The 16790-nt window shown below is 39.1% G+C and overlaps 1 protein-coding gene across 7 annotated transcripts in view; it reads right to left on the reverse strand.

Annotated features, from left to right (window-relative positions):
• Nucleotides 1–16790, reverse strand: part of ARHGEF28 (Rho guanine nucleotide exchange factor 28) — a 130080-nt gene that overhangs the window by 46501 nt on the left and 66789 nt on the right. For all 7 annotated transcript variants that reach the window (XM_084503448.1, XM_084503447.1, XM_084503444.1 and 4 more), the window contains 4 exons: nt 7601–7731; nt 5416–5717; nt 2402–2597; nt 990–1101 (listed from right to left, as the gene is read on the reverse strand). In XM_084503448.1, the coding sequence (XP_084359574.1) occupies nt 990–1101; nt 2402–2597; nt 5416–5717; nt 7601–7731 (741 nt within the window). The remainder of the gene's footprint in view (nt 1–989; nt 1102–2401; nt 2598–5415; nt 5718–7600; nt 7732–16790) is intronic.

The raw sequence follows: 16790 nt of genomic DNA on the forward strand, positions 1-16790 counted from the left end.
CCAACGGTCCCTTTGGCAACAAGGTCAAAGGTTTTAACTCTAAGCACACACATTACAAGGTTCTGCTTATCAGCCATCCTCTGCTTCTGTGACATACTTTATTTATTTCCTTCTGCCTTGCATTTTCAAAGACTTTTCACTAATCTGTAGGATACGAATGGTTGCAAATACATAAGCGGCGTGACAAAATGCATCACAACTACATGCTGCAGCACACAGTACTCATTTCAAGGGGACATAAAATCTTACTCAGAATAAAGCATGTTAGAAACAATTTGTAAGACATTACAGGTTAAGCAGAAAAGTCATTTTGACAACACTGGAATAGAATGTGATGTTCTTACAGAATTTTTCCGTGGGAAAACACCTGTTCACTCATAAATCTGACAGCTCAATCTGATCAGAAACAGGCTGAGCCCAACCCTCAGCTTGAACAGCATGCAGATGTCATACGCATGAATCCCCACCAAGACACCTCCAACTTTGTTTGAAGGAGAGGGTGGGTTCTGATTATGAAAAAGACCACAAAGCCAACAATTTTAGAGATTCGCCAGGATCTAAGTGAAACTGGGGCCACTCGCCTTCTCCGACTCTGCTTCCGCATCATCTTTAGCCTTCTTTCAGTCTCTGTTGGGCACACAGCAGGAGGTTAGGGTAAGGCTCTTTGGAAAAGAAGATTAGTGTCTACATTACCTTTTCTGACTAATGGTCTCGCTGTCCCAGTTCACATGTCCTCCTAAGAATCTGCTGCTGTATTGGGGGACAGCATGAGGAGGTAGTACATGGGAGAAAAGCAAGGGAAGGTGGTACAGGAACCTGAGGGCAACTAAACCCTTCATTCACGGGCACTAGTGAGGTCTATGAGTGCATGGACCTTGTGCACACAGGTACCGAGGGGACACAACGGGCCTGAGTAAAGACATCAGCACTGGGTCTGAAGCAGGCAAACATGGGTGCAGATGAAAAGCAAGAGCAGAGCTGGCACTGACCTTCATTTGAATCACCAACTGTGAAGTCCTGAGGAATGTAAGGTCTTCCTAATACATCTTTTGGTGAGGAGCAGGAATAGGAGCGTGACCGAATTCCAGAAAGTGAGCATTCCTACAACAAATTGCAGCAAATGAGAACCTGTATCGGTTTGAAATTTGCCAGCAACGGAACCAAAATAAATCAGTGGCAACATTTCTAAAAGAGACAGTTGACCACACACATATATTTACTTGGCTTTATTAAAGTCTTAAATTCAAGTACAGGTTTTGTCTACTTTGAATTCTTAAAAGAGCCTGCCATACTTCTGTCATAAGAAATTCTGGTATATTTCAGGAAATGTTTTCTGGGTGCAGGTTAGACTAAGAGGAAGCTTACATTTTTCTCGTTTGGTGGCAAGCACCATCCAGTGTTGTGCACCATTACATCTATCTGATGACCAAGTTATGGTTTTTTCCTATGGGAACCACTAATTCTTTGTGGTTTAATACCATAAGAACATACCATATAGACTAACACCCTGTCCTGGTAAGTAGTGATAAATCTCAAAAGAAAGCAGTTAGCTTCTTTCTCCTTTTCTCCCGTACTTTTTTGATTGTGCTTGAAAAAACATTCTGATCCCCAACTATGTCAATGATATGGCTTGAAAGGAACCCCCTCTGATTTTTGATGCATCATTTAAATTTCAAGACAGGCTATTCCTAAACTGCTTATACTGCTTTTAAAAGTCTCCCTAACAGAATTCAGCTCTTGCTGGACTTCTTTTCTCCCTTCAAGTAATTATATACTGAAGGTCAGATAAAACTACAGTTTCACAAGTAGCCTGCCTAATAAAATATAAAGAATCTCTATGAATATAGAATAACTCTGTATATGTGTCAGATATTGACAGAAATGGCACCAAGGTCTAACGAAAACAAATGTAGCCAGAATGCTTTAGGAAACTGTAACCTGGAGGACAGATCTGCACTGGTCCTTGTACAAAACCCAGCTGACCCTCCATGAGTCTAGGAATTGTTTTATGGTAGGCAGCAGACTGGATTTATTCTTTACAAAGCTGTTACCCTTTCACATAACTACAGCTGGTTAAACATTTTCTAACTCAATATATTTTGGTTGGAAAATGCTTATTCACTGAACCTGATCTATTTCCTCTGAAACAGTTCTGATAAATGATGCTTTTCCAAAGGTGAAGGCAGTCTCTGGTGACCCTTTCCCTGTGCTGCTGACAAACCTGGCCACAACCATGGAGCCCCTGCTCCACATCCCTGCCCATGCTGTTCTCTGGAGAGACTAGCAGCTGTGACGTCCACCTCGGAAGTGAATTTTCACTTTCAGATTTCAGGAGTTGCTTGTATGTTTTCAGTGACTAACTTAAAAGGATGACAATCCACATCAAAACAGTATCACATACCTTGGTTTGCAGACTGGTGGATAAGGAAAGCAATTCTGTCTGGTTGATATTAAAATCACTGCTCATCTCAGAAGAGTCTAATCCATCTCTGCTGCAAGCCTTCACATCTGAAGGTCCGAGGGGAAGGGAGGAAATGTGGGGTCTGTCCAAAACACCATCATTTCCGCTGTCTACTTCAAGGTCATCAAGGCTTGAACTGAAGCAGACAACAAAGTCTTTAAGTCTCATGGATTTTATGAATCAGTCTCAACCTTAATGCCACAAAGCAATGATACGTCTGCATACTCTGATAAATGACAACCCAAGTCACACTCTTGAGTACCCTCACATTTTTCCCATCACCTGGTCACTTTGCACAGGACTTATCTGACCTAACCCAGTGGATCTGCAGTACAGATATTTGCATTGTCCAAGTCACCCAGATTCCCACCACATTTAGCCACCTCTGGAGAATGATATTCAGAACCATGATAGTTATCTCCCTTAAAAGGAGATATTTTGTTCCACACAAGTACCTGCCAATCTACATAAACAATAAAGAGAACCAAGACAACTAGCTCAGATCTCAGCAGGAAGATACATAGATGTGTGGATTTTGCTGTGTGCCTATGTGCGCATGTGTGTTTATGTAAACCATACCATGCGGCTACTCACAGAAGTCTTTTCTACACCTGTGAATTGATGGGGGATGGAAAAGAAAACAGAGATCTGAAGGAGGGTCTGAAATAGTTTATGAGATTAATTTCAAAATATATACATTTAAAAGCATATGTAGGTGGTGAGGCAATGGAAGAGGTTGCTCAGACAAGCTGTGGATGCCCCATCCCTGGAGGTGTTTGAGCCCAGGTTGGACAGGACTTTGGGCAATGTACTCTAGTGGAAGGTGTCCCTGCCCATGTCAGAAAGTTGAACTAGACAGTCTTTAAGGTTCCTTCCAACCCAAGCTCTACTGTGATTCTATAAACATATTCAAAAATCTCTGGCTAAATCAATATATCGAACATCTAGATAATTTGATTGGCAGGGGTTCCTGTACAGAATAGGACAATAAGACTGCTCAGCAGCATCAGGCTGCAAGAGGTCTCCCACGTCGGGTCACATTGGCTGCACGTGTGAGTTCATGGTCTCTTCATCAGTGCTACTGGAAAGACTGGTTGACTGCTTGCAAAAACATTCCAGCATTACAACATAAAACTTTAAGTTATGTGTGGTATTTCTAAATAGCCAGAGTTTCTACCAGAAATATTAGCACAATAACTCCTTCCCACACCACTACAATTCAGTTTGCCAAAGGAGAAATCTATCAATACTGTCCAAAATTACTTCCTTATTACATTTCTGAAGACCATCTTTCACAATGTTTCCAAATAATATCATATGTGATTTCTCAGAAATGTTATTCAACCATATTATCAGTTATTGTCATGTTTTAAAACTGGAAAAGCAATACATGTCTATGTCAATAGGCAAGCAGTGCATGTCTTACTAGGGGTACCTTAGCCAGGAATTTTTTCTGACATAAAAAGATGTTTTAAAGATCTACTAATTAACTTGCCACATCACCCCAGATCCTTCAAGGAAGATGCCACTGAAATTACATACTGATTTTTCTCATTTTATGTACAATATTTGAATCACTTACACTGTGGATACATCAAGGTCAATCACATCTCTCTGAAAATTCATATAAGCTCTTAAAGCTTATATATAGCTACCTGACCTTGGTCTTACAAAGTCAGGAATAACTAAACAAGTATAGGAGAAAGAATGCTTATGTCAGAAAGGCAAAAGAAGATTATTTATGGTAGTGTGCATTTTATCCCCATAGCTAGTAAAACAGAAAGGTCTGAGAAAGATCAACTTTTAGTCTAATATTTGTTGCCTTATCCGTGCCACAACATTCCTCCCAGTGGGATTTTATAGTTGCTTAAGGAAAGAAAGACTATGACAGAGAAAATGTTATTGATCACTTTGAATCATATTGATCAACAATGATGAATAGCCTCTACTGCTCCCTTTCCAAGCGTTTTTACATAGATATGGTGCCCTATGTCCAGTTAGTCCAAACACTCCTGAAAAGTGGAATACAAATTCAAATTTACTTCTGCATAAAAAGGAATGGACTTCAGGTCTCTTCTACCCAGAGCAGCAATACAGCATTTTTGTTGTTGTTTTGTTGTTTGGTTGGGTTTTGTTTGTTTATTTTTGGTTGGTTGGTTGATTTTTGTTGTTTTGTTTTTGTTTTTTATTTTATTTTGGTTTGGTTTTCCCTACGGTATTAACCAATTGCTAAAAGCAAAAATGATCATTTCTTCTCCAAAGTTCTCTCTGCATTCCTGAAGCCAGTCAGTTCCCAGCATAACCAGCATAACCTAAAGCCATTTGACGGAGAGTCCTCAGAGAACTGGCTCTGCTGGCCTCACACTTTTTGTATCAGCACAAGAGCAGAAAAGTCTGAACCTATCAGAAACATGAACTGTACCGTGTACTATGTATTTTGAGGTTAAAAAGTATATGAATTCATGAATATGCTGTTCCTTCCACATATAGGTGCCAAGAAAGAAAAGACTCCTACAGAATTCAATGGATTTTGAACTATTCCCTTAATGACAAATAGTCAAACTATTCCCAAATAATGACAAAAAGTGAGAAAAACTCAGGGTGAAATTGCAATTTCTGACAAAAACACCATAATGGAAACTTACGGTGAAAAGCTGATTTTTTTTTCTTTGTATATTACATACAAGAAAAAAGGTTAAAAATATATAAAATTTGCATTAAAAATTAATCTGCTTAGAAGACACCTTTTGTTTGTAAATAAAATAAAGATAAATAAAAGTCTTCATAACTACCATATAAAAACAGATCATTAAGACAATTTAAATATCAGTTAATGAACAGTGATTTTACCTTGCAAAAAATATTTATCACTACAGATTCTGCCTCATCTTATAAAATAAAAGATTACTGTAAACAATTCTTACTCTGGCCATATTATTGAGTCAATTCCATACCTTTTTTCTTTCATGTCAGCATAAAGTCGACCTCTCTTCTTAATTAATGTCTTGTATGGAATGTCTTGTGTGGAATCTGGTCCATACAGATCAGAAGGTAAAACAGTATGCCTTAAACCTACATTTTTTCTGTTTTTTACTGACGTTTGATTTCTTTCATTGGGATCACATTTATATTGGTCATTCTCCTCCAGAGACAGAGTTGAAGAGCTCTTTGCCACTGATGCTGAGTTGGTGGAATTCAAACATGTTTCACTGCTGACACTATCTCCATGAATGGAGTTCATCTTTGAATCCCCAACCTGCAGAGGAAAAGCAAATGCTGATAAAATGTAGTAACAAGATATCTTGTCAGGGAACAAGGACCAGGTTAGTTTGCCATTCTATGGTTATTTCATTTTTTTTCCTCTGTTACTTCTTGTAGCATGTGAATTTATAGATCTTTTTATACCACATGAACTGAAGATAAATTATATGGCTAAGAAGTTCTAGACCTTGTGCTGCTGTTTTGCATGACAGTAGTAATGGATTGACAGTAATTGATAGTAACCAAAAATTTTGAAGTCAATCAAAAAATATGCATAATACATTAGTCTGGGGAACATATGGAAGAAAATTCAAACTATTTAATTTGGAAAAATCAGCCTATACATTACGCACACTTTTATTTTTTCCGTACTGGTTCCCTGACCTTTGAGATAAAAATGCATGACCTGAAACTGAGGTTCTCCACATAAGGATGAGAAAGGAATCTCTCTTTTTTTGTCATTAAGCAGTTGCAAGCCATGAGGCATCCTTTCTCTGGCACAAAACCAAGAATGCAGCTAGAAACTGTTTTCTCAGGAACAGGGATTAGGATTTAGACCCTGGTTACAAACGCTTAATTCTTTATGAAACTAAGGTTGAAATTCTCTGTCAAATCTACATAAGATATTCAATTCAGTCTGTTGTCAGTCGTTTAGGTAGACACTACTGCTGTCTAGATAGATGCAGAATAATATTGAAAAGCCAGTGAAGACAACCTCCCAAAAGCACCTGTATAAGCAAGAAGAAATGAAGGAGTGGAAGTGTTTCCAAAGTCCTCTTTTTTCAGATGATTGATTACCTTCTCTCCAGCCCCATTTGAGATGTATTATCCCATTCATAACAATGTTTCATAAGAGATGGAAAGAACTGCTGACATTTTTACAGCGGTCCATATTTGCAATCAAAGGTAGTTCTCTTGTGCTGTGCAAATGAGATGCATAAATGAAAAATTCTTCTCCCAGGTTTTACAGCTGCTCCTCCCTCCAAAGTTATCACTGTGCAGGCAGTGTTTCCACTCCACACAACCACAGAGTGGGTCAGTGATGCTGGCAGAGCAGTGCTTAAAGGAGAATTTTGCCCCAGTCAGCAGTTTAATTAAGTTAAAGTGGTTACATGTTGAGCTATGAAAGGGTGGTAATCCAAACTGAAGGTCCCACCAGCAACACACTCGGGTAACATGAGCATTTCTGCAGCTCTGTCCTTACCACCACAATATTATTAAAATCAAGGATTCACTGATATTCATAAAGAGTACCCTGCTATTTACTCACTCCTAGGTCGTTATTTCATGCATCTCTCAGTAACTTTAGGTGCATTTTGAACATACTGACATCTGACAGAAACTTCTGCCTCAGCAGTCAGAGGGCTGCAGTGTATGTAGTGCTTGAATGGGGAGAGGGAGAGGGAGAGAGGAAAGCACAAAGGCATGAAGAAAAAAAGAAAGAGAAAGCGAGAGAAAGAAATCACACCTCAAAATCTCAGCCTTTTTCTAACATTACGATCTTATCATTTCTTATTCCTATATTCAAACTTTCACCCAAGTCAAAGCTCACAGTACATTATAAACAAATAGATCACTTCAGCCTTCACTAAAACACAGCCTCATGATGCCAAAATTTTGCAGCTGTTCGACTACACACAATGACTAAGATTGGACCAGTCCCCCTTCCCCAGGTTATGATACAGAAGTGTGACCATAAAGAGGTATTTCAGGTGCAACGCACTGATCTAAAATACAGTTTGGTCTGCATGCTCTCTAACCTCCAGTGCTGCTAATAAATTGATAAGAAATGTGAATACTAATCCAGGAGCTCTGCATCAACTCTAAGGCACTGACTTCAGCTTCTCACCTTTCCATGAAGTTCAAACATAAACTTACTTGGCCTACTACCATGCAGTTTGCATATATTTCGTCTCCTCCATTCAACATGGCAGAATGTCTGGCTGCAGCAAAGAAAGTAGGTGGAGTTTTGAGCTTCCTAAGAACATCAAAGGTAGGATGTCTCTGCTCTGGAAAAAATAAATTGTGGAAAATAGGCAATTATTTCTCAAACCATTTTCTTTTTTATGTAATGTCAGAAAAAATTGAGAAGTTTAACTAGTAAGCACCAAATCTTAAGATTACAATTTGAGAAATGTTTGCGTGGCCTCTCAAACAACTGCCAATTTCTTAATTGCCTAACACTTGGTATATGTTTCTAGAAACCTATAGCCAACAAAACTACAAAAGATACCACAAAATGATTCACAAAAAGTAAGTGTTCCTGCAGCTTGGCTAGGAACACCTTCCAATTTTCCTACCAAGCTAGAACTTTGTACAGTCTGTGGCTGCAGAAGTATAACCGCAGTAAATAGGACAAGATTTATGGGCTAGGATGAAATATGTAGGATTCTGGCCTATATGTTAAATATCTAACATCAGATGCATTATACGAACAGAATACAGTCCATTTGCAGCCAAATAATGACTTTGACAAAGCATTCTGCCTGCTGGGAGCAACATAATCTTAAACCAGTGAAGTAAATTACTGTTATTAAAACAAACAGACAAACAAACAGCAACAAAATTTTAAGATAGAGATAAACAAAATACTATTGATAGTGTCTTTACAGAGTGACAGAAATCAATTAAGGTTTGATCTGTGAACACAATGTTTGGGATGAAGACTGCACCTGATATCTTTTCAGTAGCAAAAGCAGAAACAACCAGTTTCAACAGCGAACAATCTTTATCAGAATTTCAGGACTTATATTTCTATAGTGTGTTCATGACTGCAGATATTACAGAAAGCTGTGTGTGCTGACTCAGTATTTCAGAGTTCTGAGCAGTAGAAAACCCAACCAAGTGCTACAGAAACAGTCAATCTGTCCTGTTGGCACAGATCTCTTGAAGCTGCTTTTGAGTATGAGGAGCATGCACCAACCTAGCACCTGATCTGGTCATCAATGCCTCATAGTATCTTCTGATTGTAGAAGGAGCAAAGTTTCACAAAGTGGGAGCCAGTCAGTTCTATAGAGTGTGAAAACAGGTATATAAGATATATTTCTAGAACTGCTTCTGGAAGACACCGTGCCTATAGCCATCAGACTGCAAGAAGAGTTACAAAATACTGGATTAGAAACTACGCTTGACTAGATCTGGGACATTAGTTCCTTAAAAAAAAAAATCCTGGACAATGGCCAAAAATGCAACGCTACACCACAGCTTTTATTTAATTTTAAGATCCTATCTCATAAAAGCCCATGAACAGTAAGCTCTATACTTAGAGAAAACTGGAAATTCCCATTTAGAAATGGCACGCTATGAACTATTTTGTTTCTAGTCCTGGCAGGCTTTGTGGGATCTCATACCATTAAAAACATCCTTATATCTCTCATTTTGTTTCTTCCCTCCTGTAGGATTTTTAACATGATTTTAGTGACTGCCATCTTGAGACTTGCTAAAGCTACAAACCATTTCCTTATGTCTGCCAAAATCCTGAAGTCTTTGTTTATAAATAGCGTAAACCATTGTTTTCTACAGCAATTCATCAGACTTTGGCAGCTAAAATCATAAGGAAATGTGATTTGGCAAAACAGGCAGTGCTTTCTTGTGGCAAGCAAAGTTTTCCGAGTGCTGATCTTAAACCAACAACCACTGAAGAAAATCATATTAAACTCTACATTGCCTCTTGTGCATTCACTGTCTCCACTGCCTCCCCCAGGTATGAGCCTGGTGAGTACAGCTGGAAGGGTGGCATTTGGCTCCTGTGCTCGGCTGAAGGAGGTTCAATTATACACCCCCAACCAGTCTGCTGTTAAACATGCCTCTAAATATTCACCAGAGTTTTAAGTGAAAAGATGAAAGAAAGCGGGGTATTTGGGGCTTTGTGATGCAGCACGATTCCACTGAACCTCCTTACCCACTTCGCCCTCAGATTTCAAACATACATGAAGTGATGACCACATTGCACTAACTGTGTTAACCATGAAAGCATTTCAAGACTTTGCTGAATGCAGGGGAGAGCATTATTAATTACAAGTAACTTATTTCTACTGGAAAGGCCAGCTTAGTTTAAAGGAGGACAAAACCATAAGAAATTTCCACATCATGCACTGTATTCCTGGAGCCCCACTAATTGTTATGCTAACAGCCTGCATCATGAACAGTTATGAGTCATCATCAGTCTTACAGGGACCATCAATACCTTTCACCAGTTTAAAATGACAGCAGGTAGTAATAGTTCACTGCACTTGGTGACAGTGTTAAAGCCCAGAAAGGCCTTTTGTTGTTGTTATTTGAAAGGTTAGGAGTATTGATTAAGTGTATTTTCAAACACAGTATCTCATAAATATCCCCCACCCTACCCAGTCAAAAGCATTGTTATTCCTATTGCAGATGCAAATTCCAGCACGGTGTATGAAGAGACATTAAGACTGGCATCTCTTTTGGCAATGAAGGTGTCCCAAAGAGACCTAGCTCTGAAAAGTGTTGGTAATGGACTTCAGGATGCTTATTAAGGAAAACACAACCTAAATATGACACAGAATAGACCCAGCCCTCTGCTGCTGAAACAACCCAGCAAGCACGCCTCACCAAGCTGATCCTCTTTCTCAGAGCTGAATGCTCTGACTGTATACTGTGCCACAGCCACCAAAAGGGAATAAAATAAAGGCATGTCTCCCTTTAACAGAGCATGTGGATCTCTGTCATCTGCCTGGTAAATGGATAAGTAAGATGTGTGCATTGTTTAGATGCAGGTGAACAAAAGCCACAGTGCTTGGAAGGATAATCTCCAAACATGGATAAAATAAAACATGTGGACCACCAAACGACTAGGCACAAGTTCTCTACATCTTTTGTTATGTCAGGTTGTCATCAAAGTTATTCAGCAAAAGCTGCACATTTTAACAGGCACAAATGCTCGTGAAAATACTTTAACTTTAGAAAACACATGATCATCATGGCGGTAATTTAAAACATGCTTAATACTGGCATAAGAAGATGTATAGCCTTGAATGACCTGTTTTGGAAAATGGTCCAAACCAGTATTATGACCAAATTCATAATACTGACTTTTACCACAAAAATCAAAACTTAAATTTTCTGAGAAGGCACATAGTAAAAGGGAAGTGAAGTACATCAGTGTGACCAAGCTGAGAGCCAGAAAAGAAATTACAAATTCCCCTCTCTAGATGCAACGAATAGTTTTCAGACAGCTCATCACATTTACCCCCAGCAGACCAAATAGGGGTTAATGTGTAACTGGAAGTAAGAGAGGTATGAAGTCAGAGAAGAAATGCAGACAACTAAATGCATGGGTCATGCAGGACTATGGTAATGTTCCTCTAAATCCAGAGGTGGTCACCTGAATTTCACAGAAGTCCACAAATTCCTGACAAGGCACTGAAAAAGCAATATGCATATTTGGAGATGTGGACTGTATGATTACTTTCAACCAGGTATCTTCATTCCTAGCCTGGGGAGTCTTAGTGCTCCATTCAGACAATGCAACCACTCCTGGGAGTAAAATTAAACAAGCACATGAGAACAGCACTGCACTGTGCATAAAGTGAGGTTGGCTTTGAGGTGCTGTTGTCACAAGCCTGAACGTGACATTTAAGTGTCCTGAATCTGTGGAGCGGGAAACTAAAGCACTGTCTCCATGATGTATACGGGAAACACAATCAGGCAGCTGTATGCTAGAAATCTTATCCAGGATGTTCCAGACGTGATGCTATAGTAGCCACTAAGAAAAACAGATGATAAAGGCACTTTTTAATCATCACCTTTGATTTTTGTCACCTAAACCTGGATAAGAAGAGAGCAAACTCATCCACCATGGGATTCACAGCCCTGACCGCCCTCTCTGAAGCAGGTACTGTAGCTGTTTCCAGTAAATCAATGAGTATAAAGGCAAAAATAAGTTTGTACAACACCAAAATGCAAAAACTACATTTCCAAAATAGAGTATGCTTGGTTTCTTAGTGTGCTCTGTCCTGTGAAGCCTGAGAGGTCTCCAAGCAGGGACAAATGCTGAAGTTGGGGTGAGAAACTTAAAATTTGAAAACACTGATGTACGTAATGCAAAGTAGCATTCAAGAATTTCAGCTTTTGAATTTCCCACCAGAAGTCTGCAGAGCTTCACTACCTCCCGGGAAGAGAAACCCCAGACCGTGAAACCAACAATGGGCTTGGGGAAGAAGGAAGGAAGCTGACGTTTATTGCCCAGATCAGCCAAAACACCCAACACAGGTACATAACTCTTCATGACTTTTGGGGTGGGGAGGAAGAATCCCCCACTGCCTCCAGACAGTTCTCAGGGTCTCTTGTTCACTGAGACCCGAAGCTGTACGTGATGGAAACACAGATGCAAGGCACCATGTCCCACACCTGGCCATGTGAAAACAGGTCACGTTCTGCTTGGAAAGGAAGCGACCAACACAGCTGTCCTGGAGCAAAGTGGAGAAGAGCTCATCCCCTCATAGAGGTGCTTCTCCCACCTTACTTGCTGCCGGGATTTCAACACCACAGACACCATTTGGAATTTACCACTGAAACACACAGGTGCACCCGGAGCATCTTCTTGCTCCAGCAACACAACATAGCCTATCACCTGTGCACACATGCCACACGTGTTGGTATGTTATTCAAAGAGACAGGAATCAAGATGCAACACTATAACATGAAAACATCAGGAGTGTATACAATGCTATGTAACACATAAAATATCTAAGAATAATAATGCTGTCCTAAGGTAAAATAAAGAACAATCAAAGTGCCATGGAGGATGGGTGAATAGCTACAACATATACAAATAAATCAAGTACTCATGAGAGACACAGACTGCACACTACACAATTTGCAATCCTTTTCATCTTCTTTACAGATTGTGTACACATCCACACACATTACAAAAACTCCTCTGCACTTGGGAAATAACGGATTTCCTCACAAATAAATAGTTCATAAATTGCTGTGTGCTTTAAAAAGTGTATTCTGTACACGTTTTTTGCTCTAAAAGTTAAGGTCAAAGTCTGAGCCTGTGTAAACAACATGATTCTCCTCACTCACTGACTTTAATGACACTGATGGATCTTGATTCTCTTATTTGTTCTTTTCCCTTTCTGAAACAAACAAAAAAAACTATGAAAGGAAATATAAAGTACATTTTTTCCACTCGTCCTCTTTTCTTTGCTTCTAAATGCAGGAAAAAATATATTTCCTTGTTAAGGCTTTTAATGATAATTCTTCCTAACAAAAATTTTCTGCCCAGTGCTTTTCCGTCTCCTTAAAACTCCTTTTCTCATGCTGACAATTTATAATGCTTCCCTGTCAGAGGCTTCTCCACAAAGACAGACAATATCTAACTGCACCAGTATCTGTGCAGAGAATGACTGACCCTGCCATCTCTTTCTTTTACAGAAAGCAAAAGAATTCCCTCTTCATTCTGATAAGATTTCTGTACATAATTGTAAAGGTTCTCTTGTTAGCTGTTGAGACATATTTGAGTTACAAAATTCCCCTTAAGTGAAAACAACTGTAGCTAGCAGAACTTTGTGTAGCTGCAGCAGTGCCGTTCTGCAAGCTCCCATGGCACCAGAACTGCTTAGTGAGAGCAACACATATAGCCTGAAGAAAAGAAGTCCTGAGAGAATAAAGAAATTAAAACAATTTTAAAGAACAGTACATAATTTGGAGAAAACACTTTTTTCCTCAACAATTTTCAATAACATTATTTACAAAAGCATAACTAACAGTGAGGTAGACTTTTGACAAAAAGGAAGAAAATTTGCCTCATTACAGCTGTCGATAGCCACCTGCACACAACCAGACAACAAAAAAGAGGCAGAGCAAGTAAGCAAGAGTCATTTAAAAGAAGACAGCTTTTTCTACCTTGTTTGGATGCCCTTCTTCGAATCCGCATTTTAGGTAGGGAAGGCCAAGAGTAATTAAAAGGTGAATCAGAGTCTGAGTCCATTTTTTTGCTCAATAAGCAGAGAGCAGATTCTCAAAGTTGCACTTTGTTGTTCTCAATTGCAAGTCAAGTCTAAGAGTGATGTAAAATAAAGGAATGGACAAAGAAGGATCAAATTGCCCACTAAACACAGGGGAGGGAAAAGCTGTAAATGTTTGCTCTCTTCAGGCGTCCAGGCATGTAGACAGATCAGGCTGCAAATATTAAGGCAGAAGCAAGGAGGTTAAAGTATGAGAGCTTCGAGTGGAACTGTTCCATCGTGGTCCAGAGCTATTTGAAAGGTCATTGTGTGCCAATGAATCATTAACTCACCTTTCCATTTTGATGTAAATGAAAACAATAGGAGCTGAGTAAGGAATGAGAAAATATGTCTCAAAAGTAAACAAACCAGTGTAAGGTTTTTCAAAGCTTCATTTCCACGTTAAAGCTAGGATTTACAAGAGTCTCAAACTGAGGACAAGCAAAACGCTGGGAGCGAAGAAGCGAAAGATTAACAGTAAACTAAGAAAAATAGTCTACCTGCTGGACCCTTTATAACTGCGGAGAAATGCCTCCCCTCTCAGTGTTTTTGACTTTGGCAGACCTTGGGATGTAGCAGCTGGAAAGCAGAGATAACCCACTCAAAAGCCTGTCGCTCCCATCTTTCTAGCTCAAATGAGCGTAAAGCTTAAGTGTTATATAGAAAGATTACAATGTCATTAGAGGAGCTCTCTTTCAAATAATATTTAGTCTGAATAGTGTTTTCTCCATCACACAGTCACCAAGTGAGACAGTGAATCATAAGGATTTTGTAGAGCTGGCACCTTTACAGCACTAGTCTAACCTCATAGCAATGCACAATACAGCTAGTGACTAATTTACAACAAATCCTCCATTCTTATACAGTCTCCCTGAACAACTCACAGGCAATTAGTATTCAGTAGGAACTCATTATCCCTTCCCCCAACATCTTTACACTACACAAACTACATTTTTTAAACAGGCTCGAATGTGGCTATACAAGAGCTAATACAAAAATAACATGTCCACTGTTTCTTAACCAGCTCCGCCAAACATTTCTTTTAGTTACCCCACAATGCATGCGTTTTTGTGTTCCACATAAAGGAGGAGAGGGAATGTGGATCAGCTTAAATGTCAGTTTTTGGAAGATGATGACATTTGAGCTTGTTAACATTCCTTACTTCACTTCAATTATTTTTCAGGCTGCTGAGGTCTGCAGCGCTACTTCTGTATTATGTTTCAAGTGATTCCTCAATCCACATTGCAGTCGGAGATAACAATGTATTTGTTGAAAGAAGATCATGCGATTCAAATGCAAATTTAATTCAAAGCTCATTATAAAAGTATCTATCAGGTTTTCAGGGATAAAATAATTATTATATGAGCACTTCATAAAGTGCACAAATTACACAAAACACAATTGAAGCAGATCATTGTTCTGCCCTTCCCTTAACTGAAGTCCTGCCAGCTTTGTTAGGCCTGGAAAGAGTAATTTGCCCCAGACGCTGGAAGCCTTAGACTTTCACTTTAAATATTAGACACTCCCATTGACTTTGTTTGATTTATATATATAATTAACAGCCCCAGGGAATAACAGCAGACAATGGATAACTGAAAATACAGGGAGGATATAAATCCACGGTTTAAGCATCCACTTCAAAACATCTCCGCTCGCTGGAATGTCAGGTTCGAGCAGCACTGATGGATCCCCTGGGCCCACGGGAACGCAGGGGCGGACATTCTCCTGTGCACCTGCACCCCGGCCGGCCCCCATTCACCAGTTGTGGCCACAGTTAAATGAAAAAAAGAGGAAAGGATGGAGCATATTTACTGGGTAACTTGTTCGCTTAGGAAATGTCTTCCCAGCTGCTCCAACACAAAAGATTTTCCCTGTACACAACATCTTTCCCTAGCCAAGCTCTCTTTATCACCAGATATATTTAATGACAACCTGAATACAAGCCTCAATTTCAGATGTACTCAGGGCAGTGCTCTGTGAGCAAACTGGTGTTCATATTTAAAGAGCATTGTAAGTTTTACACTGGCCTTAAAATTCCTCACCTTTCAGTTTAGGCAATTATTCTTTCATTCGTGATGAGGAATGTTTTTTTGTTTTTGTTTTCCTTTTCTCTACATTGGCCAATTCTGACTTTTTCACTCAACTTTATATGATCAAGAAAAATATACTTCTTCACCTCCACAGGTCTTCCTTCTATCTATTTTATCTATAGTTAGTCCAGAAAGAAACAATTAGAACTGAACAAAACTCTCACAGCGTGGACATGCAGCTGATGTATTAAATGGCAATAAACTATTTTATATGCCAAGATATTTACTTTTCTGAATGACCTCTGTATGTTTCATAAATGCTTTCACTGACTGTTTCAGCTATTGCCTGCCCTTAAACTAGCAGTGTTAATTTAGAACCTCCAAACATAAATGAGTAATTGAGGACTGTTAAGTAATTTTTAAACTGCAATCCTATTACATAATTCTTGGAGAATCCAGCTTTTAAACTTCTGCTGTGATAAAGACCTGATCATTTACTGCTGCTATTTATTCTCTATTTCTTGGGCAAATCTTAGGCTTTTTACATGCTTACTGCAATCTCCCCTGAACAGGATCTTGCATGAGAATTTGTCAATTGCATTCTGAAAGTGCAGATAAATTATCAACCTTAACCAACTATTTCTGAAGGGCTAATTGAATACCACTCACATTACTTGCTCTGTTCAGGCCCTATGAAAGATTTATTTTTTTTTCTGGCTTGTAGAAGTCCTTTCTTCAGAAGACCTCATGCTGCTTTTCTGCCATGAAGACAGGTTTTGCTTTGCCTTCCAATCTATGGCTAAAAGTATTTTTCTCCCCATTCTTGCACTTTGGGGGATGATCCAATCTACATCTCACCTCCCACTCATCATTTCCAAAGTGGCAGCATTTCAGCAGTGGTATTTGCATGCAGCTGGCATAGATATTTGGCAGCTTATAAGATAAAAGGTGATTTCTAGCTGGAAAATATTAACCTTACTTTCCATGTAAAATGTTTTCAATTATGTATACCAACGTATAGATGTGAAGATAAAGAACAAATGTTTTTTGTGTGCATTACCT

Source organism: Aythya ferina, assembly GCF_964211825.1.
Source record: "Aythya ferina genome assembly, chromosome: Z".
Taxonomy (NCBI): Eukaryota; Metazoa; Chordata; class Aves; order Anseriformes; family Anatidae; genus Aythya; species Aythya ferina.